The sequence below is a fragment of the Orcinus orca genome, chromosome 18, assembly GCF_937001465.1.
Source record: "Orcinus orca chromosome 18, mOrcOrc1.1, whole genome shotgun sequence".
In the NCBI taxonomy this organism is placed as follows: domain Eukaryota; kingdom Metazoa; phylum Chordata; class Mammalia; order Artiodactyla; family Delphinidae; genus Orcinus; species Orcinus orca.
In genome coordinates, this window is record NC_064576.1 from 74,440,204 (window position 1) to 74,464,272 (window position 24,069).

A 24,069-nucleotide genomic window follows, 5' to 3' on the forward strand; every position below is an offset into this window, starting at 1 on the left:
GAGGAACTAACGTGCACCCAGAGTTTACTGTGTCCCAGAAGTGACCTACGCTCCTCACACACTAAAACCCTATGAGATAACTATTATTCTCATTGTACAAAGAGGAAACTACAACACGGGGAAATTACATCACCTGCTTTGGGTCCTACAAGCCAGTTGAGTGGTAAAGCCAGAATGGGAGCTCAGGTAACCCGGAAAGGGTCTTAAGTGCTCCATGGAACCCCGTGAGGCGGGTGCTCCGACACTGGGGGTGGCGAGCAGTTTTCATACCTGATGGGCTTCAGCACCCCACACAGAGCCCATGGGCTGCAGATGCCTCTTCTTGGCACTGTATAAGATGTTTTTGCCTTTTTGAAAATTTTATGTCCAAAAATGTTTAACGGAAAAAGGTTTAAATAAATTTATACAATGGTTTCATCACAGAAACCACCTAAGTTTTCCTAATTCTACTGGGAATAAAATCCTATAATTTCCTGAGTACTAAGATCACTGGTAAAAATACAAATGTTTTAAAACATCATTCGTCATAAACTTAATTCATTCTAATTAATGCCACACAATATCACCCTTAATCTGAACTCTAAAAGTACAAATAAAAAATAAATAGCATTTAAAACTATCTTGTCAATAAATACCACTTACATGGTGAGTGAGAAATAGGTAAGAAAACCTCTAATATTCTCAAAATAACATTGATTTCTAATATTAAAATTTTACAATATAGCAAAAATAATAAATTCTAAATGTATGCCCTAAGTATGAGAGTTGAGTTGAAATTACTATAAAAGCATCAGTAAAATTATTCCAAAATTATTTGTTTTTTTTTAAGCTGTGGAAACTTTTCTTCAATTGAATTCTTGCAAATTAATTAAAGAAAAATTTAAAAAACCTGAGGTGCCTAGGTTAAAGCAGATGTGAGCTTTAACAGCAGCTGAACTACAAGGCAGCCCCTTGGTACACCGAGAGCCCACTGAAGAGTTCTGAACACCACTAAGCTAAAGGGATCATGACTCACAGGAAGCTCTGGAAATACAGAGCAGGCCTCTTAGAATACAGTGAGGATGAAGACATGCAAAGCTCTTCACTTCAGTAGAAAGTCTCGGAGTTCTTTCCTTCTTCCCTCCCTTTTACAATTATTTACTAAACAAAAGACTATGCGTGAGAGCTAGCACACACTGGTGAAGAAATGCATTCCAGTCAGGCAGAGGTAGGACCACAAACAGAAAATAAGTTAACAAAAAATAAAAAGAAACTCCTTGTAATTATAATCTGTAATAAATGCTATGAAAGGAACAAACTGGGTGTAGATCGTAAGAGAATAATGGAGGTGACTGGTGGGGAAACCAGACTTCTCAGACAATGGACTTCCATAATAAATGTGAGGTCTGAGAAGACTTGTCAGACAGATGGGATCCTTTTTCCTTTTGAATTTTTATTATAGAAAAATTTTCAAAAGTAAATAGAATAGTAAAATAGAACCACCCCCATGTATCATCATCCACTCACAGCCTCTCTCATTTTATCGATATTCATATCCGCTCCTCCCACCCCACCCTGAATTATTTTGAAGTGAATTTCAGACATATGATTTCATCTATAAATATTTCAGTATATATTGCTAAAATATAGTCTCTTTTCTCTGACTGCAACAGAAAAAAATTAGTAGTTGACAACAATAAATTATCTGGAAAGCCTCACATATTTAAAAATTAAACAATATATTTCTAAATAATCCATGAATAAAAGAAAAAAAATACAAAGAAAATGGAAATTATTTTGTACTAAATGATAATAATAATACAATGTGACAAAATTTGTGGAATGCAAGTAAAACACTACTTGGAGGCAAATTTATAGTTTTAATTGCTTATATTAGAAAAGAACTGTTTTTAAAAATCAATGACCTAACGGTCCACCTTAAGAAGATAAAAAAGAGGGACTTCCCTGGTGGTCCAGCGGGTAAGAATCCACGCTCCCAATGCAGGGGGCCTGGGTTCGATCCCTGGCCAAGGAACTAGATCCCACATTCATGCCGCAACTAAGAGTCCATGCCACATCTGAGAAGTACGCATGCCACAACTAAGAAGTCCGCATGCCGCAACTAAGAGTCTGCATGCCGCAGCTAAGCATGCCACAGCGAAGATCCCACGTGCCGCCACTAAGACCTGGTGCAGTCTAAATAAATAAATAAATATTTTAAAAAAGAAGAAGAAGATAAAAAAGAAATGCAGGCTAAAAGTAAGTAGAAGAAATAATAAAGATAAGAGCAAAAATCAATGGTATAGACAGAGAACACAAGTCCACAATGAAACAGGGACACCACTATAGGAGCCACATTTGTGAAAAGATAATAAGAATATTATTAGCAACTTTGTGCCAATAAATTCAGTAACAAACAAAATGAACAAATTACATAAAAAATAGGACTTATCATACACAAGACCAAATATTAAATGTGAAGAGCGCTATATCTATTAGGGAAATAATATTGGTCGGTGAATTCTGTCCAACATTCAAGGAAGAATAACTGCAGCCATACAGAAACTCTGTCAGAATGCAGAGGATGAAGAAAGGCTGCCTAACTTGTTCCGTGAGGACAGCACAACTTCGATACCAAAGACAAAAACATTACAAGCACAATAATCACAGGCTAACGTTCTTCAAAAGACCTAAAACTCCTCAGCAACACATTAGTAAATCAAATCAAGTGATATATAACCAAGCAGGGATTATTGCAAAACTGCAAAACTGGGTAAATGTTAGAAAATTAATCAATGTAGTCTACCAATATAACAGAATAAGAGAAGAACTATATAGTCATTTCAGGACATGTAGAAAAAAAGCATTTGATAAAATTCATTACCATTTACAAAAAATAGAAGGGAACTTCCTAAGCCTGACTGATGGTATCTATAAAAAACTTATAGCTAGCATTTAACTTGATGGTGAAACACTGAAAACACTTTCCCCCAAGACTGGGAACAAGTAAGATGCCTGCTCTCACCACCATTCAACATCTTCTGAGAGGCTCTAGCCAATGCAAAAGAAAAAAATCAAAAGCATAAAGAGAGAAAGAAGTAAGACTATTCCTATTCATAGATGACACAATTACTTATGTAGAAAATCCCAAAGACATCACCAAACCTACCAGTGAATTTAGAAATATAATGTATATATTTTTAAAAAATCAATTCTGAATACAGAAGCAAATACAGAAGCAAACAAGTGGAAAACAAAATTTTAAAAATAATCCCATGTATAATAATGTCAGAAAACATAAAATCCTTAGGAATGAATTTAACAAGTGTGTAAAGCCTCCACACTAAAAAACTATAAACATTGTTGGGAGAAATTTTTTAAAAACCTTAAAAAATGGAAAAGTATGTCTTTCTAAGCCATGAAAGAAACACATACTTTCATGGCTTAGAAGTTTCAATATTATTAAGATTCAATTCTCCCTGAATTGATGCAAACCATAATGTTAGCAGGCATTTTTTAGAAATAAAAATTACTAGCCAATTCAACAATGTACATGCTAATGCAAAGGACCTAAAATAGCCCAAACAATCCTGCAACAAAAAATAAAGCTGGTGGCATTATACCACTTCACTTCAAGTCTTGCTGTATGTAAAGTAGAGTTATCTGGTATTGGCTGAGGATAGACAAAGCGATCAATGGAACAGAATAGAGCCCAGAAATAGTCCAACACTTACAGTCATTTAATTGTTTACAAAGATGCCAAAGGAATTCAATGGGAAAGAATCTTTTCAAAAAATGATGCTACAATTGTACATTCACATGGGGTGAGGGGAGGAGATGCTCAAACATTACATCAGACTACAAACAGAAATGAAGTGAACAGATCATAGACTTAGAAGTAAAGCTAAAATTGTAAGGCTTTAGAAGAAAACAAAGGGAAACATCTTCACAATTAGTGAGTAGATAAAGATTTCTTCAGCCAGACACAGAAAACAATAGTCATAAAAGGAAAACACTAGTAAATGAGACTTCATCAAAATTAAAAATTTCTGCTCACCTTAGGTTGAAGAACCACAATCAAGTACGTTAAAAATAAGCTTTCATACTCCTTATTGTGCTTAACTGCATTTACAGTTATCAAAATAGATAAAAAGCTAAGAATGTCTGTTCCTGAAATGAATGGAGTTTTGTTTGATGTTAAAACTTTTTGCTGAAGAATAATAAAGACAGAGGAAAGCACATGAACAGCTCAGTGAGTTTTCACATGTGAAACCCACATGACCAGACCCAAAGCAAAACCAAGAAACAGAATAGCACCCTGAAAGCTCCCTCTTGTCTCCCCTCTGGTTCCTCCCTGCCCCTCTAAAGGTCATCCCTATCATGATGCCCAACATCACTGACCATAGTTCAACAGATTTTAATTCTTTAAAAGCGACTGCAGAACTGACAGTTAATGTACAGATATCTTGCCTCAAGATACAAGAGTATAAGAATTTTATCAATGAAATGAAATATAATTTCCAATACAGCATACCTTTCGTGAAGAATGCCCTCCATCTCATTCCTATTCTTCCCTCATCGAGGTAATTCTTACGTGTCCTCCAAAATCTGAAACCTTCCTTGATTCTCTAGTTTAGATACATATACCCTTTTCCCATTCTCTATTCCCTGCTACCACAGTGCTCGGCACACCATTCCTATTATTAGAAGAATTATAAGCCTTTCCTCATCAGTGTGCAAACGCTTAAGGCCAGGGATCCTGACTTGCTCTACGTGTTCTATGTTTACTTCTTCTTGGTCTAGTTCCTGTCAACATGATACACAATAAATGACTTAGTTGAAAACCCAGTGGTATAGAATCTGTTAAAAGAGTAATATTATTTAAATTAATACCTCCAGGTCGCAACAGCCTATATCTGTGTAGACAGAGGGCTGAAAGCAATAAAAGTAAAGATTATTACAATATATATTCTAGAATATTCTGATTAAAGACAGAAAAGACAAGTTTGGACCCATAGTTTCACAATAGTAAAAGCTGAAGTAAAGTCTCAGAGAATACTCACTTTAAATGTAAGAATAATTATTTAATAATGCATTAACATGAAGAATATTTTCCTTCAGAATCAAATTGAGATTCTAATTACCATATGGCAATGGTATGCCTCCAAAAAGGGGGGGTATATAATTTTACTTATTCAAATGAACAGACAGATACAATGAAAATCAAATAATCTCATTTTAAGTTCATAAGTAACGACATTAATCTCATCTTATTAAAATAGAAATATTAATTTTATATGAATTAACATATAACATAATAAACAATTTTATTGCACTCAATGAAATAATAATAACTGGATCCTTAACTATTTAGTGACATTTTTTGGAAAAACATATAGTTACATAAACAACTGAGATTTACTTAACCCCAAATACGTGAATTTACATAGAAATTTTTACTAGAACTACATGCCACCTTTACTTCTCTTTAAAAAACAAATATATTTTGCTATAGATAGTAGATATGAAAAATATTTCTCAACTTTCAATTAATGTGTGTATGTGACAAATACAGTTCAGAGACCTATATAGATGACACCCATAAATCAGCTGACAGTAACGATGATAAAAAGAGCTTCACTTACTGCTATTTCTCTACATGCCGACATAGAGATCCCGGTTCCTTCTATTTGTTTTAAAGCATAGTCTTTATCATCTTTCCTGTAAAAACAAAGTTATTTTAATATACACATAAATCTAAATGTATGTGCATTTTTAATAAAATAAAAAATAAATATAAATCACATACACTTCGACACCTTTCACATATAATCACATAATTTCATATGGGAGAAACTTCAGGTAATCTATTCCAATCCCATTACTTGATGAGGAAAGTTAGATTCCAAGGAATAAAAAGACTTGTCCAAGGCTCTATGGTTATTTGCAGAAGAGAAAGATTCAGAAATGAAGCTCCTGACTTCCAATAATAGGTTCTTTCTGCTCTAATATGTATACACTTCCTGTGTGTGTGTGTGTGTGTGTGTGTGTGCGCGCGCGCGCGTGTGTGCGTGCATATATAAAACACGGTCTCTTAAAGCCCATTTGGATATTGGGGTGTCAAAAAAATTAAGAAATGAATGCATCATTCATAAAGTACAAAATGGTTATGATTTAAAACATGTTATATAGTTCATATCCCCAAATACCTTCAAAGGGATTCACTCGACATATGTTTACTGAGCACTTACTGTGTCTCCAGAACTGTGCTAAGTCCTGGGGATACAAGGGAATTCCTTCCTTTATGGAGCTTTCCGTGGCTACTGGCGGTAGAGATAACTAACCCACCACAAGACAATATGATAATGCTGTGACAGAGCAAGTACGAACCGCAGAGCTACCCAAAAGTCACTCTTTTGCCTGGAGACCCAGGCAAAGCCTTCTCAGAGGAAATCCCATCTCACTGAGGCCCAAATGGCAGTCCTCAGACTTTCTGGACTCAGGACCCTTTTACTCTCTTAGATGTCTCTGAGGACCCTGAAGAGGTTCTGTTTGTTCTATCAATATTAACCCTCTTAGAATTGAAAAATGGGAACTCTTAAAAAACACAACCTACGAAAGCACATATCCATTATCCACCAGAGCAATGGCATCATCACGTGTCACGTCACCTTTGAGAAAAACCCACTGTACACTCGTGAGAATCAGCATGAAGAAAGGCATATAACATAGCACTGTCATGAAAACAGTGTTGACCTTGCCGACCCTCTGAAAGGATTTTGAGGACACCTAGAGCTTCTCAGATCGCACTTTGAAAACTGTGCTCTGTGTGTGTGTGTGTGTGTGTGTGTGTGTGTGTGTGTGTGTGTGTGTTAAGAGGGGAACAAAGTGTGAGGGCACATGAGGTGAGGGAAAAGCACTTGAAGAACATACATTAAACAACGGGAGATGAGGATGGGGATACAGTTAGGAACCAGATCATAAAAGTCTTTTTATACTCCAAGAACAAGAGGAGACGCTCCGTTAACAATTTTTAAACAGGAGAATATCAATCCTCCTCTGCTTTGGCGGCCTTTTAAATGTTGGGGGGCAGTAAATAAAGACAGGAAACCGAGAGACCAGCCAAGTCCACAGTGTCCAAACTACTCAGGTGGGAGATGATGCTGGCTGCTGCCAAGGGGACAGACTGGAGCGACGGAAGGCAGACCAGCAGCACAAAGGACAGAACCCTGGGAATGAGGAAGGAGATGGGGTCAGACATAATGACTCCTGCCCCAGGGAACAGGCCAACACAACATCATCCCCCGGAACAGGAAACACAGCAGGAGGAAAAGGTCCAAGGGAACAGGAGGATGATGGCTCCACTGTGCGCAGGCTGAGTCTGGTACCTGTGAGACACCTACGTGGGGATGGCAAGCTGAATGAGCACGTCTAAAGCTCAAGAGAAAGCTGAAGATGTCAGCATATGCACACTGTCAACCAAGCCAGGAGAGTACATGAGGCGAGACCAAAGAGCAGGACTGGTAAGAAAAGGATTTTCCAAAAAGGGCAGAACAGTAAACAGTATCCAAAGCCGCCGAGAAGTCTAGTGAGGTGAGGAGCGAGCAGTGTACACTGAATTTAGCAACGATCAAGTCACCAGGGGACACTGGACTAGGCAAAAATAGTCACAGTGACGTCTGGCAGATACTGCAGAAGGCTGGGGAATGAAGGGGGCATAAGTTAACTGAGACAATAAAAGTAGGTAATTCTTTGAAGGTGATAAAATAAGGCAGCAGCTGGAGGAATACACAAGGTTAAAGAATTTTTTTTAAGATGTAAGAGGCTTGATTATGTTAAGTACTGAAAGGAAGAACCCAGAGAAAAGGAGATGAGAGGGAAAAACGAGAAGAGCAAAGACTGAAATGCTGGGGAGAGATTAGATTCAGAGCGAGAAGGAGAAATGTGTCTTCCACTGTTAACAGGAAGACAAAGGAGGGAGGAAAGGATAGATACCGGTGCAAAGAAGTTGGTTCAGAGCAAAAAGTCAGGGGAGTTCTCATTTTGATGGCTTTCATTATTTTTCTGATGTTGGAAATGAGGTCAAATACTAAAAGTAAGGGGGCTTCCCTGGTGGCGCAGTGGTTAAGAGTCCGCCTGCTGATGCAGGGGATACGGGTTCGTGCCCCGGTCCAGGAGGATCCCACATGCCGCGGAGCGGCTGGGCCCGTGAGCCACGGCCGCTGAGCCTGCACATCCGGAGCCTGTGCTCCGCAACGGGAGAGACCACAACAGTGAGAGGCCCGCGTACTGCAAAAAAAAAAAAAAAAAAAAACAACTAAAAGTAAGGGCAGAGTGATAGAGCCGGAGTTAAGGTTTGACTGAACAGATGAGTAACTCCTTATAAAATCAGTAAGTTTAATACTTTATCATTTTAAGTTATCCATAAAGTTTATGTAACTTTATCTTTCCTTTTATAACATATTTACACCACATCCTTAGTTGTAAAAACAAATCACAATTACATTATTTTTCTGAAAAAAGATTTGTTTTACGACAATCAGATTTACAAGTACTTTCCTGTAAAGCACCATGGGCACACATTATGTTAAAAATACACTAAGAATATCTGTACTTAATGTTCACCAAGTCTGAATGATTTCTGAAAGAATTAAAGGAGACATTAAAGAGGGTGACACAAAAATAAAATGAAATTGGGATCAGAATAAATCTGTTAGAGATTAGACAGTTCATGTGCATGGTACTGATTTAACCAGATGGTCAACCCAGGAGTGTAACAGGTTCTGTTATATCTACTGTTGAGGATAACTTCTTAGACTTGAGCCTTCTAAGGAAAGAGAGAGAGAACGGTGGGGAAGGAAATAAATTAAACCAGAGACTAACTCACCTCCTTGACAACACCCCCTGGACTTTCTCTTTGTTAAAGACAGCCATGTGAAAATGTCTTCAAAATGAGCTAAAAAATTCTAATCTGCAATCAGTTCTCTCCCCCATCCCAAGTAGTTAATGTTTTATATTTTATAAAAGTAAGTTATCAGAAAGAAAGGTAAAATGGGAGAACAAAAAAACTTTGAAAAGATGTGATTATCAAAAATGCAACTGCCTCTTAAAAATCACCTAATAATAATTACCATCATAACATAATAGTGCTTTGTGGTTTACAGAGCACACTTATCTCTCTAGCCATGCACACAACACTTTTTTGTAAAAAGGCACCCTGGAGAGGAAAAAGATTCGTTCCCTACGTTCAGTCATGATCCAGTCGAAGTAGTCAGATTGTATCAGTGATAACTGCAGTACAGTGCTCTATATAATAGTACCATAAACAGAGGGAATGATCAACTAACTATACCTTGAAGGGTTGAAGGAAGATGAAAGAAAGCTTCAGAAAGAGTCTACTTAAGCAGAGATTCTTAAGACTTAAGAAGTTTGTCAGGAAAGGAAGGAGGGGCTGGGAAAAGAAATCAGTAGTTATATGAGGCATCCCAGGGAGTGGGAAAAGCATGTATAAAAATACAGAAGCACAGACAGGATCTGGCATGCTCAGAGAACAGCAAAGACCGGCAGCAGCTTAAAATCATGGAAACACATGGACAGCCCTGAGGTTTGCCTACCTTAGAAACAGACAGAGGTAGGGTGGGAGGGGGACTTTCATGCCAGCTCTCTCCAAAGGGTGCAGAATATGTATACTTCACTTCAAGGAGTGTACAAAACAAATGAGTATGACAAGAAAACATCACATTTAAAAATAAATAAACAAAGTTGAGAGAAAGTGTGTCATGTGAGAAGACCAAAAAGAAGAGGGCGCAGCCATGATGAACACTTGCCTTTAACAGATGGGAGGGGAAGTCAAAAATATAAAATGGCTATAAAGGAGTGGTTAAAAAAAAATGAGTAGTGTTTTGGTAAAATAGAGTACTGAACACATATCAAATTTCACTCCCCTCCTAACACCCTACTAAGACTATGGCAAAGAAAAAATTTTAAAGACATAAACCCATAAGGATGAAAAATGAGAGAGAAGATAGCATAAAAATTTGGAAACTAGAATGTAAGTGGACAAACAGTAGAACAGTAGCTGATGACAAGGATCCAAGAAAACCAAATAAGAAGCTGATAGCAAAGAAAGCTGAGAACCAATTAGATTTGCAGAGCCAAATCCTCCAAAGCAGAGACTTGAGAGGACAAGATCCATCTGGAAGCAGAACTGGCTGGGTAGAAGATAAACTGAAGAGAGAGCCTAGAAAACAGAGCAATAAAACAAAGTTAGAGAAATGTGAAATAAAAATAGGGGAACTAGAGAACCAGTCCATGAAATCCAACACACAAATAATTAGGAGTTTCAGAAAAAAAGAACAGAGAAAAGAGAGGAAGAAAACTTACAAAGTAATTCAAGGAAACTCCCCAAACTGAAGGACAGGATTTGTAAACCTGGAAGGGTTCAGTGAGTTCCTATCACAAATGAATTAAAACAGATGCACATCAAGACAATATTTAGGCATTTCAGAAAAGTGGAGACAAGCAGTAGATTTTACAAGCTTCCAGTGAAGATGGGTAACGGCCACTTAAAAAGGGTCAATATTATTCAGCCACGAGAAAGAAGGAAATCCTGCCATTTGTGGTAACATGGATCATGGGTAGACCTTGAAGGCATTATGCTAGGTGAGACAGGTCAGACAGACAAGGACAAATACTGCATGCATATCACTTATATGTGCAGTCTCTCGTAAATACAGAAAGTAGAATAGTGGTTACCAGGGGCTGGGGGCTGGGGGACTGAGGAGATGTTGTTTAAGAGTAAAACTTGCAATAAGAAGATAAAAAATCCTGGAGCTCTAATCCCGGAGATCTACTGCACAGCACAGTGATTATATACAACAATACCGTATTACAAACTTCAAAGTTGCTAAGAGACTATATCTTAATTATTTCCATCACAGAAAAGAAATGATAATTATGTGACATAATAATTCTGGTTAACAAAATAATTTTCCAGAACTGTTCAACCTTATCACTGATGTAAACAACTATCTTCCCTTGCCAGACACTTAATCAGCTCTACATGCGCTCGGATTAGGTGTTTGGCTATTTTTGAAGCATCATTAGGGAAAGACTGTACTTGAACCCCCATGGAAATGACCTTGCCATATTCTGCAGTAAAACTCCTTGGATCCATAGCTCTCAATTACAACAACACAACACTTCCTCAAGTTACTGGAAGACTGTCCAGCCAGAGACCCCAAATTGAGGATTGCTAAGAATCGTCCAGAAGATGGTCTTAGAATGAGAAAGCTTATACCCAAGACCTTTGGATCAAGCAGCATGAGAGAGAGAGCTTCCACCCCCAGGGCTTACGGAACAAAATCTAAATGGCCAGAACCAAAGACAGTCAGGCTTTAATCTGCATGCTTTCCCCACCTTCCCGCACCGCCAGCTCTTCCCTTCCTCTCTGCTGCTTTAAATTTCTGAATTTTTAACAGATACTTGTTATCTCTAACAATGATACCTATAATATTGCTCTTTGCATCCCCAGTCACTCCTTGTATGAGTCTCATACCTGGCTGCAATTTGCTCAGGATTTCACTAAAATATGCAAACAAGCCAACTGTTGAGATTGTAGCCACTTTCTTTTGGGTGCAACTCAGCTCACTCTAGTTCTTGGGCAATTACACTCAACTACTAAGCAACTCTTTCTTTTGTTTTGTTTTTTATTTCTTTTTGGCTGCACTGGGTCTTTGTTGCTGCTCGCAGGCTTTCTCTAGCTGTGGCGAGCAGGGGCTACTCTTCGGCACGCGGGCTCTAGGTGCATGGGCTTCAGTAGTTGTGACGCGCAGGCTTCAGTAGTGTGGCTTGAAGGCTCTAGAGCGCAGGCTCAGTAGTTGTGGTGCACGGGCTTAGCTGTTCCGCAGCATGTGGGATCTTCCCAGACCGGGGCTTGAACCCACGTCCCCTGCATTGGCAGGCAGATTCTTAACCACTGCACCACCAGGGAAGTCCATAAAATGGTAAACTAAAATAGTAAATAAGACAGACAGCCCCTCTGATGTCAAACCTAGGAAAGTTTCTGTCTACACCAAAACCACACTTGGGACCTTGGCTCTTGGCTTAGAAGTAGACTACAAACTGTCCGTAATCTCTCAGCATTTGTCAGTGTTCTAGAGTTCAAATGTGATCTCCAGAGTCTTATATGTGCACAGCCATTTTTGCTTTGCATGATTCAATAACTGACCCCACAACAACAAAAAGTAGTCACAAAGAACTGACTGCAGTCCAACAGTAGATGAGACTCTCTGAAGTCTCCTGATCAACAGAATTCCAGCACAGAGAAGATCTGGATTTCACAGAACAATATCCTCAATGGCTGAATCTGGCCAAAAAGAGGGACTAAGAAAGTGAAAATAAACCCCACTGAAAATCAGATTGTGATATCCCTAACAGATTAGCAGCAAGGCCTCTGTAGAAAAGGCAAACAGGAAATAAAGTTTTGCCCAAGGCCACACCAGAATGGCAAAATGACTAAAATGGCCCTTTTTTGAGTGATTACTGCTCTCTTACCAATGAGTCCCCAGCTCTGCTTCATTCCGCCTACCTCTGAACAGAATACTCAGATACCCAATTACCAAACTGACCCCACCTCACAACAGTATCCAATGCAGAGCTGGTCTACTTCCCAATCTCTCCTTAGAATCATTCAGCCCAAACCTACCGACGAAGCCCCACTTGCTCTGGTTCCCAGGTTGTGCACTTGCCCTTGCTGCAGCAGGCAAGTAAACTTTCCTACAGGTGCATTCCGGTGGCCTGTAACATTCATGATGCCCAATTACCTTACATGAAGTCACAATGCATTAAAGCAAATTGAAACACCAGTCCCTTTAATTTACATCGGGTCAGCTCTTAGAGAACACATTCTAACTAGCCATGCTATACTTTGCTTAAAATTCCTTGTCGTAGTTAACATGTTTTGCTCTTTTGATCATTCTGACAAATGAAATCCACAAGTTAACTTGCTGGTTAATGACATAAGCTTATTTAAAAGATTATTAGACCTACTAATTCTTGATTTGGGGGCATTCCTGTGCTCGGCACAGCTACAGTACCTGAGATACACCAGTGAGCAAGATAGACCCAACAGGAGGTACTTTCAAGTCTCTTGGCAACTCCAGAGGCCAAACTCCAAGAAGTTACAAAGCTTCTTGTAAACCTAGCTATGAATCTCTCTCCTCTGCATTATCTTGTGGGATTTAAGCTCAATTTGTTAGCTCTCATACTTCAAATACATCTTTACCTTGTTTGGAAAAAAAGCTATGCAGAGCTTAAAAAGTATTTCTAACCTTGGAAACTGGAAAGAAACTCCTGGTCCTTTCTGTCTGTTTAGTTACAAGATTACAGTAACATGATCAGATATCACTAAATGTAGGGGGTTTCCATCAAAGACAACTACCAACCTATCTTTCTTAGATCACCTTCCCAGTGTCATTTTTCTGAACATAACTCTACAAAGAGTAAAGTTATATAATCAGGCATCCTGACTTCAAGAACTATATTTTGACACTGGTCATATAATCATTCTTTTTCTCCTTAATATTCGTGCTAGAAGAAATGAGCAACAATGAAAACAGAAATTAATGTGTAATATTTTCCTCCCTAATAACTGGTCTTCCCTGCTATTTCGCATATCTGCCTAATTTATTTCTACTTGGCCCCAAACATTTTCTTCTTAAAAGTAGCATTACATCGGGCATGTGAATACACCTGAACATTTCTTAAATATTAACGTGTTGTACTCCAAGTATTATTGTGAATAAGTACTCAAGATTGATGTGCTATTAAGGTACCCTATAAATGTTTTTCCCTTAATCTACCTTTTAAATTCATAAGAATGGGAGCCTATTATAATGGAAGAAGAGAATGGGACAGAGATGAGAGGATGAAAAATAAAGAAAAACGTAGGGCCTTGTACAGACTGACAATGCCAGGATGCCATGTATCGAGCAGTATTTTCAACTCAATTCCATGTACAAAAAACAGCAAAAACAATCAGTTAAATGGAACTATCACTACTCAAGTACAAAAATAAAACTTCCTAAAATTACGGGGAAAAAATTATGGTGGGAGGAGAGTTAAATTTGGCAAATGCCAAAGATATGTAAAATTTATGAAAATTTCAACAGAATTACATAGATATTTGACAATGTTAAACACAATAAAATTAAGATCTGATTAGATTAGACTTAAAAATCACACAACATCAGCACACACTAGTAGGATCAAGATTGGAGGCAAGCACATAGCACAGGGAGATCAGCTAGGTGGTTTGTGACCACCTAGAAGGGTGGAATAGGGAGGGTGGGAGGGAGACGCAAGAGGGAGGAGATATGGGAATATATGTATATGTATACCTGATTCACTTTGTTATAAAGCAGAAACTAACACACCATTGTAAAGCAATTATACTCCAATAAAGGTGTTAAAAAAAGAAAAAAAAGTTGAATCACTATGTTATACGCCTGAAACTAACATAATATTGTATATCAACTATATTTCAATTTTTTATAAAGTGTATTAAATCCATGCAGTTATACTTTATATTTGTTGAATACCATAATGAATAAGAATTGTCAACCTCAATCAGAATTAATCTCAAAATCTAAAAAAAAAAAGATTGGAGGCAAGAATGTTAATTAGGAAGCTATTGTCAATAATCCAAAAATCAAATAACAAGTACCCAAACTATAAATTTTGCTATTTTCAATACATAAGTGAACAGCAGTGGAATTAAAGAGTGATAAACTCAAGCCAGCTGCCTAAGAACAATCCCAGATACAGGTGCTGGGCTTCACAGGAAAGAAGAAACCTGTCTCTTTCTCCCGTTTCCTTCCAGCCCTGCCCCACCTCAATCACACATAAGGTAAAATTGGCCAGGGACTCACTGTAATTAGCTAAGGATGTAACATCTCACCAGAAACGAGATGGCTGCACGGAATAAGAAAAGATGCAGTATATCTCCAAGTGGGCAGGGCTGGGGGGGCACTAGCTGCCGGTCGGGGTCGGGTCAGATTGGAGAAGCTTAAGTCTTGCAGCAATATCAATAGTAATCTTTTGTATTTGGCACTTTCACACCATTCTGCAAAAAATCACTCTACTAGTAGATTTATAAGCCCTGTGTTCTCCTAATTCTGGGAGCAAGGTCACCTGCGGGGAGGAAGCAGAGACATTTCCCAGGAGTGGGAAGCATACCTCTGCCCCCAACTTCCCCAAATACCAGAAAGCCTATTTCTCCACAAGTGTATATTCAACAAATGTGACTTCCAGACAGGGAGACAAAGAGTGGGACTCCCAGGAGATGATGACAACGCGTAACAAGCACTTTCCACATACCAAGTACTACACTAAGCACTTAAGATAAACGCATGTTAAAGTCCATGCCTCACATGATCTGGAACAATTTACATAAAATGTGTTTTGCATGTATGTAGTTATGTATAGAGAGGATGCATACATGCTTTCTGTATAAATATTTATGCACGTACATAAATATATCTAAAATACATGTGTAAATGTGTGTACATGTATACATATATAGTGTATACATATATACATGTATACTTACCCATATATACAGAGAGATATATACAGATATACATCCCAATATACATGTGTGTATATGTATACACAGAGGAAGAAGAAGAAGAAAATAATTTTTTAGTATAGTTAAGTTACTAACTGGCCATAGTACTATTTTAACTCAAATAGACATGAGAATAATTATACAGGTGTTTCATGAAGAAAAAATGTACCATGGTTATTATACAGTTTACATAGCTATGACAGATTATCCCTTATACAGCAAGAGTTGTGTTTAATAATGACTCACAACAACTTACAATCATTATCCTATCTTACATACAAGGACAGAGAATCCAAAGTCACAAGGCTAGACAGCAGCAAACCTGGACCTCAAACACAGGCAGTCATTCCAGAAAATATCTCCCCACAAGGCTCTATCAGTTTGTTCTGAAAGTGTGGCTACCAACTCGTTTACAAATTGCTTCCAGTTAAAATACTCTCAGGCAGCTTCACCACAGTGCAAATGGGTCACGTGTGAATGAACACACCTCCTCTATCTACATGAGCTAACACACTATTTTGCTTGTCATTAAAACACACAAACACACACACACACACACTCTCAAACTCTGCTCCTGTCAGTGTCTAACTAACAACTTATCTGGCAATGAGCAGATATAAGCTATCAAAAACTTTTCATTTAAAGCTGTTGTCATATATTCTATGAACAACAAAAAAATAGGTCTGATACCTTAAAACAAAAGACCACCTGAATGTTCAAGTTTTATTTGTAGCATTCACATATCTATAATCTTTCAATTGTATAAAACTGAAAGAGAGCAAAGAGGTGAAAAAATTTTAATTGTGTATAAAACCTATGATTTAACAAATTAACATTCTGAGTGGTTTGAAGCCAAGAGAAAAGGCACAATAAGACTACAGGAAAGGAGGGAAGTACCCATAATTATCAGAACTAGATTAATCCCAAAATGTAAAGGTAGTGGGAAAAATTAATTTCCCACTTGGGGAAAAAAACCAGCTTGGAGCTTTTCACCATTGAGTATGATGTTAGCTGTGGGCTTGTTATATATGACTCATTATTTTGAGGTACTTTCCCTCTATACCCACTTTGTTGAGAGTTTTTATCATTAAAAAAAGGCTATATTTTGTCTAATGCTTTTTCTGCATCTATTAAGATGATCATATGATTTTTATCTTTCATTCTATTAACGTGGTGTATCATACTTACTGATTTGCGTATGATGAAGCATCTTTGCATGCCAGGGATATATTCCATTTGATCATGATGCATAAACCTTTTAATGTAATGCTGACTTGGGTTTGCAAATATTTTGTTGAAAATTTTTGCATCTATATTCATCAAATATTGAACTGTAGTTTTTCTTTCTTGTAGTGTCCTTACCTGGCTTTAGTACCAGGGTATGTTGGCCTCAAAAAATAAATTTAACAGTGATCCTCTCCTCTTCAATTTTTTGAAAGAGTTTGAGAAGAACTGGTGTTAATTCTTCTTTACATGTTTAGCAGAATTCCATAAGGAAACCATCTGGTCCTGGGCTTTTCTGTGTTGGGAGGTTTTCAATTACCGATTCAATCTCCTTACTCGTTTTGGTCTCTTCAGATTTTCTATTTCTTCATGATTCAGTCTTGGTAGGTTGTATGTTTCTAAGAATTCGTCCATTCTTCTACGTTATCCAATTTGTTGGCTTGTAATTGTCCATAGTAGTCTCGTATGATCCTTTGTATTTCCGTGGTACCGTTTGTAATATCTCGTCTTTCATTTCTGACATTATTTGAATAATCCTGTCTCTTTATTTTCTTAGTCTAGCTAAAGGTTTGTCAGTTTTGTTTATCTTTCAAAAAACAGCTTAGTTTCATTGATCTTTTCTATCGTCTTTCTAGTCTCTATTTCATTTATTTCTGCATTGATCTTTGGTATTTCCTTCTTTATGCTAACTTTGTGCTTAGTTTGTTCTTTTCCTAGTTCCTTGAGGTGTAAAGTGAGGTTGTTTATTTCAGATCTTTCTTGTTTCTTATTGTAGGTGTGTATCACTATAAACTTCCTTCATAGAGCTGTTTTTAACACATCCCAAAAGTTTTGATATGTTGTATTTCCAGTTGTGTTTGTTTCAACGTATTTTCTTATCTCCTTTTCAGTTTCTTCTCTGACCCATTGGTTGGTTATTCAAGAGTGTGTTAATTTCCACATTCTGTGAATTCTGCAGGTTTCTTCCCGTTACTGATTTCTAGTTTCATACCACTGTGGTCAGAAAAGTCAGGTGATATGATTTCAATCTTCCTAAATTTGCTAAAACCTTTTTTTTTTTTTTTGTAGTGAAGCAAGTAAAGTGTTTATTAGGAGGAAAAAGTACAATACGTGTGGATAGACACACAGGCAGGTTCAGAGAGGGAGTCACACCCTTGTGGTAGTTGCTAATACCTGTTTTATAGCTTAACATATGATCTATCCTGGAGAATGTTCCATGTGTGCTTGAGAACAATGTATATTCTGCTGCTGTTTGATGGAATGTGATATATATATATATATATATGTCTGTTAGGTCCATTTGGTCTAAAGTATGGTTCAAGTCCAATCTTTCCTTACTGATTTCTGCCTGGATGAAAGTGGGTTACTGAAGTCCCTTACCATATCGTATCATATTTCCCCCTTTGTATCTGTTAGTTTATACTTAATATATTTGGGTGCTCCAATGTTGGGGGGTATATATTTATGATTGCTATATTATTCTCTTGGTGAAATAAACCCTTTACCATTGACTTTTAAAGAATCTCTTGCTACAGGTTTCAAGTTAAAGTCTGTCTTATCTGACTTAAGTATAGCTACTCCTGCTCTCTTTTGGTTTCTACTTGCATGGACTATCTTTTTCCATCCTTTCACTTTTGTGTGTGTGTGTGTGGTACGTGGGCCTCTCACTGCTGTGGCCTCTCCCGTTGCGGAGCACAGGCTCCGGATGCGCAGGCTCAGCAGCCATGGCTCACGGGCCCAGCCGCTCCACAGCATGTGGGATCTTCCCGGACCGGGGCACGAACCCGTATCCCCTGCATCGGCAGGCGGACTCTCAACCACTGCGCCACCAGGGAAGCCCTCCATCCTTTCACTTTGAGCCTATGTGTGTCCCTTGACACTAAAGGGAGTTTCTTATAGGCAACATATAGTTGGGTCTTGTTTTTTAATTTATTCAGTTACTCTATGTCTTTTGATTGGAGATTTTAACCCATTCACATTTAGAGTAATTATTGATAGATAAGGACTCACTAATGTCACCTTAATAACTGTTTTCTGGCTTACTGGTAATTCCCATATTCCTTCAACCTCTCTTGCCGACTTCCTTAACGAATCAATGATTTTCTGCAGTGGCATGTGTTGATTCCCTTCTCTTTACCTTTTGTGTATCAACTGTAGGTTTTTGCTTTGTGGTTAACATGAGGATTATAACAAAGATCTTAGAGATATAACTGTCTACTTTATACTGATAACTTCAATTGCATACAAATTGAAAGTAATATGCCGACGTTTACGAAAGGTAAGAAGGATCAAAACAAGATGAGCACAGAAGCACCAGATCATACAAAGAGGGTTAGAGGTTAGAAAGGAGAAGGGACACCTTCAAGGAAAAGTGACAAATACTTGCTGTCACAGGGTCTGGCACAGCATATATGCAGTTGACACTGTTGGTTACTTACCCAGTATCCATTCCTCCTGATTCCTTCTTACAGAATGCTGTTTTGTTCAGGTTTATTTACTGTTCCTTAATGTAACTATGTGCCTCAAAAGAAGATGAGCCCTGGGGATTCCCTGCTAGTGCAGTGGTTAAGAATCCACCTGTCAATGCAGGCGACACAGGTTTGATCCCTGGTCCAGGAAGATTCCACATGCCACGGAACAACTAAGCCCGTGCACCACAACTACTGAGCCTGCGCTCTAGAGCCCGTGCGCCACAGCTACTGAAGCCCACGCGCCTAGATCCCATGCTCCGCAACAAGAGAAGCCACCGCAGTGAGAAGCCCGCGCACCGCCAAGAAGAGGGGCCCCCGCTCGCCGCAACTAAAAGAAAGCCTGTGCACAGCACCAAAGACCCAACACAGCCAAAAACAACTAAATAAAACTTTTTTTTTTTTAAAAAAGGAGCAAGACAGGTTTGGTGCACTATATTAAAAAAAAACAAAAAAAGAAGATGAGCCCTCCCTAGCCCCCAGGTGAGCCAGAATGGTCCAAAAGTAATTTTACTTCCCTTGCCTATGATTAGTTCAGAGACAGGCTATGAACCAATTCTGGCCAATGAGTCATGTGAAGACTGCTGGGTGGCTTCCCTGAGAAGGAGGGGCGGGGGCGTGACTTGATCATCAAAGAGCCTCTGGAAGAGAGAATCTCTCTCTTAGGAAGCGGAGCCCCACGTGCCTGTAACTATTTTACCTGCATGAGAGGATCTGCCTCAGGATGAAGCTAATGCTGAAGGCGACAGGACAGAGAGGGAAGGAGCCTGGCATCTCAATGACAACAGTGAGGTGCTGCGCCTGGAGAATGGCTGGAGGCTGCCTTAAATCTTGATTTAAGGGTTTTGTAAGATATCGAAACTTCCTTACTGAAAAATCATTTTGAGATAGAATTTTCTATTATTTGAAGCCAAATGCATTGTAATAGAAGAAAGGGCAAAGAGGAGAACTAGAACAGAAAGCCACAGTAAAGAACAAAGAAAATGTGAGGTAGCTCTTTAACAAGGTCTAAGGTGAAAAGAAGGCAGGATGAGAAATCTCTGCTGGGTGGCCCCCTTTTTTCCAATAAAATATAGATAGAAAGTTTGTTTTCACTTATTCAACTGTTTTAATGCATATTTATTATTTGCTAGATCTTATTCCAGATGTTAACATCAGCAGTCCACAAGGCACCAGGTTCCCTGAGGCAAGAAGGAACTTGGTGCTTAGGAGGGGCTGAAACTCGTCCAACAGGGAAGGGAATGATGAGAGGTGACAATGGAGGTGAAGCCCAATCACCCAGGACGGGGAGGGCATGTGAAAGATTGTGAGTCATCACAAAATGCAATGAGAAGCCAATGAAGAGACATGATCAAAGTGACATTTTAAGAAGATCACACCAGCTGTTATGTGGGGAAAACTGAAATGAGGGAAATATGATGGAGAGAACAGGTTAAAAACCTATGGCTCACAAATACAGTAAGTCCACTTACGTGAGGTACTAGAGACAAAAAATGAAACGGTGGTCTTCAGGGGCTGGGGGAGGGAGAATGGGGCCTTAGTGCTTAATGGGGACAGAGTTTCAGTTTTTGCAAGATGAAAAGAATTCTTTGGACAGATACAGGGTAAGTACCATTCAATACCCTTTACATGAAGTTTAAACACATTCACAGCACTACTTAACACATATATGGTATGGAGGGATAAAGGCATCCATAGCAATTTTAACAGCAGCATGTTTGTTACTTCTAGGGTGAGAGATGTAAATTTGATCAGGGAGGGTGTATTAGCTTCTTATTGCTGCTCTAACAAGTTACTACAAACTTGGCTTAAAATAACACGAATGTATTATATTACAGAGCAGTAAGTTGGAAGTCCAACATGGGTCTCAGTGAGCTAAGATGAAGAGTGCCAGCAGGCTGCACTCTTTTTGGGAGGCCCTGGGTGAGAATCAGTTTCCTGCCCTTTCCAACTTACAGAGGCAACCACCACATTCCTTTGCTCATGGGCTTCTTCCTCCATCTTCAAAGCAAGAAACAATGGGTGAAGCCCTTCTCATACCATGCCGCTCTGACCTGGCTTCTGCTGCCACATCTCTTCCATTTCCCTCTTCCACTTTTAAGGATCTTTGTGATTACACTGGGCCCACTCAGTTAATCCAGAATAATCTTCCTATTTTAAGGTCAACTGATAAGAAACCTTAATGCCATCTGCAAATTTAATTTCCCTCTGCCAGTTAACTGAACATATTCAAAGGCTCTGGGGCTTAGGACATGGACATCTTCTGTGGGGGTAAGCATTACTCTCCCTCCCACAAAGGGCGCACAAGGAGCTTGAACTTTCTAATGTTTTATTCCTTAAGTAGAAAAATAAAAGTGTTCATTATGTTTTTTATTATGTCTCTTTATATGCCTCAAATATGTTTAAAGGCTTCTGATGTGAGGTTTTCTTTCAAGACAAATTTTTTAAACTTTCACAGAGCCTTAAGATTTTAATGAGATCACTCAGGAGCAGTAAGGGGAAAAGGGAAGGAAGTACAGAAGAATCAAGGCCTTGGCCCTGCTTCAACCTAAACAGATCCTCTTTTTATTGCTTCTTACTTTTCTACAAAACATTTCATTTGAAAAGAAAAAAAAGGATTCCAATTATTCAAACAAACAAATAAAAAGAATATCACTGGCCTGAGACTGTAAGAAAAACTATAATAAAATAAAAACAATTTATATGGTACAAAAAGTAGATAATTGACAAGCTAACTCAGGATTTAATGATAGCCAAAGAGATATGTTTAGCTCTACAAAGAGGCTATTGAGGAGCTGAATGATGCCTCTGATAGCCCTGCACGACTAAGGAGATAAAACTTACAGTCCAAGGACCACTAAAGCCAAGGAGAAAGAAGGAAAGGGTGTCAAGGAGTGCCCATGCACTTTTGATTGACACCCTAAAGAGCAGTACTCTAAGAAACAAGAACTATACTGACTCTCACGAGGACTGAAGCTCAGCTTCAAATATCAAAGCTTGAAAACAGATTAATGTAGTCCCAGATTGCTAGCTCCTTCAGGCACCAGATAAAGGTGCTCATTGTTAGAAGATACTACCTCCTAGGCATAAAGTTATTTCGACAGAAAAGTTTCAAACACAATGTCTAAAACACAGTTAAAAATAACCAAGCACACAAGGAGACAAAACAACTAGCAGAAACTGCAAACAATACAAATAGACTCGTAAGGGCTAACTAAGCATACAATATTCAAGATGATAAAACACTGAGAATTCTGACAGAATCTCAAATGCCCAAGAAAAGAACACAACAGATTTTTGAGGAGAAAAGAAAAAGTTCTAAAACTGAAAAAATGACTGCATTTAATAATACAATGGACGAACTTAAAAACAGAAGAAGTACAGCAGAAGGGATTATTAATGAACTGGAAGCTATATCATAAGAAAATATTCAAAATAAAGAATAGAATGACAAAATGATGAAAACCATGAAGGAGAAAATCAGAGACATAAGTAATACAGATGAGAAGGGCTAGCATGCATATAATTGGATCCCATCAAGAGAGGAGAAAGAAACAAAAGAGAGACAGAGGGTACAACCAATATTTAATAAGACAATGGCTGAGAATTTTTCAAAACTAATGACAATAAATTACAGATTCACGAAGCATTATGAATCATAGCAGCCTAAGTAAAAAGGGTGATCTTCAGGTAGAGAAAATGATCCAAAACGAAGCATGATAATGCAGACACATTACCTGCAAAGGAACAGTTCATTAGACCAACAGCTGATTTCTTGACAGAATCAACACAAAACAGAAGAGTAACAATATCTTAAAATACTGAAAGCAAAAAATTGCTAATCTAGAATTCTACACCCAGTAAAATGGTGGCATTTTCAGACAAACTAAAAGAGAGAATTTGTTAAGAGTACCACAGTAAACAAAATACTATGGAGTATTCTTCAGGTAGAAAGAAAATGATCCAAAAAGGAAGCACAATAATGCAGGAAGGAATAAGAAATGGAAAAAATGGTTGTAATTCTAAAGGAATATTAACTGTATACAACAATGGTAATATCTTGTAGAGTATAAACTTACAGAATTAAAAGATACAACACTGTCATATTAAGTCAGGGATGGGGGGAGTAAATGGGGTTGAAGTGCTCTAATATTCTTGTACTATTTGGGAAAAGAGTAAATGCACCAATTAATATTACACATGGTTAAGTCAAAGATGCATCTTTTAATACCTAGAATAACCATCAAAGGAATAGCAGGAGTATAGAACCTCCAAGTTAATAAATGAGTCTCTTGATAAAGACACTTGTAGATACTATAATTAGAAAGGACAATGGAAAACCAATAGTTCTGCCATTGTTAAGAAAGTGAAGGATAAAAAAAAAAGTGGGTGATCAAGGAAGGGGATATGATGGAGAATGTCACATTTTATCCTTAAACTCACAAGGAGAAATTTCTCTAAATATTAAAGGACAACCTTGCAAAATCCGTATTACTGCTAGTGCTGTAACAATCTTAATTAAACCCTACCACTATTACGGAACCTCTCCCTTGGAGCTGACAAACAACTTCAGTGGTGGCACCTCTAATAACCTTCAGACATTCTCACATACTACCCTCAACTCACTGGCAGGCCTTTAACAGGAACATTTTCTTTCTCCTATATGATACCACTCCAGGGAATTTAACAGGGAGGAATCTATTGGTAAAAGGAATTACTAGATTAAATGTTCTCCTAATGGCCCATTCCTTGAAATCTTCCTAACCAATA

General features: G+C 38.2%; 1 protein-coding gene across 9 annotated transcripts in view; it reads right to left on the bottom strand.

Moving 5' to 3' along the window:
* CDK8 (cyclin dependent kinase 8) overlaps window positions 1–24,069 on the bottom strand; it is a 152,038-nt gene that overhangs the window by 93,855 nt on the left and 34,114 nt on the right. For 8 of the 9 annotated variants that reach the window (XM_049700925.1, XM_049700924.1, XM_033409443.2 and 5 more), the window contains exon 2: window positions 5,625–5,700. In XM_049700925.1, coding sequence (XP_049556882.1) covers window positions 5,625–5,700 — 76 coding nt within the window. Of the gene's footprint in view, window positions 1–5,624; window positions 5,701–16,795; window positions 17,867–24,069 lie in introns of those variants that run through there. The other variant, XM_033409442.2, reaches the window with a different exon arrangement.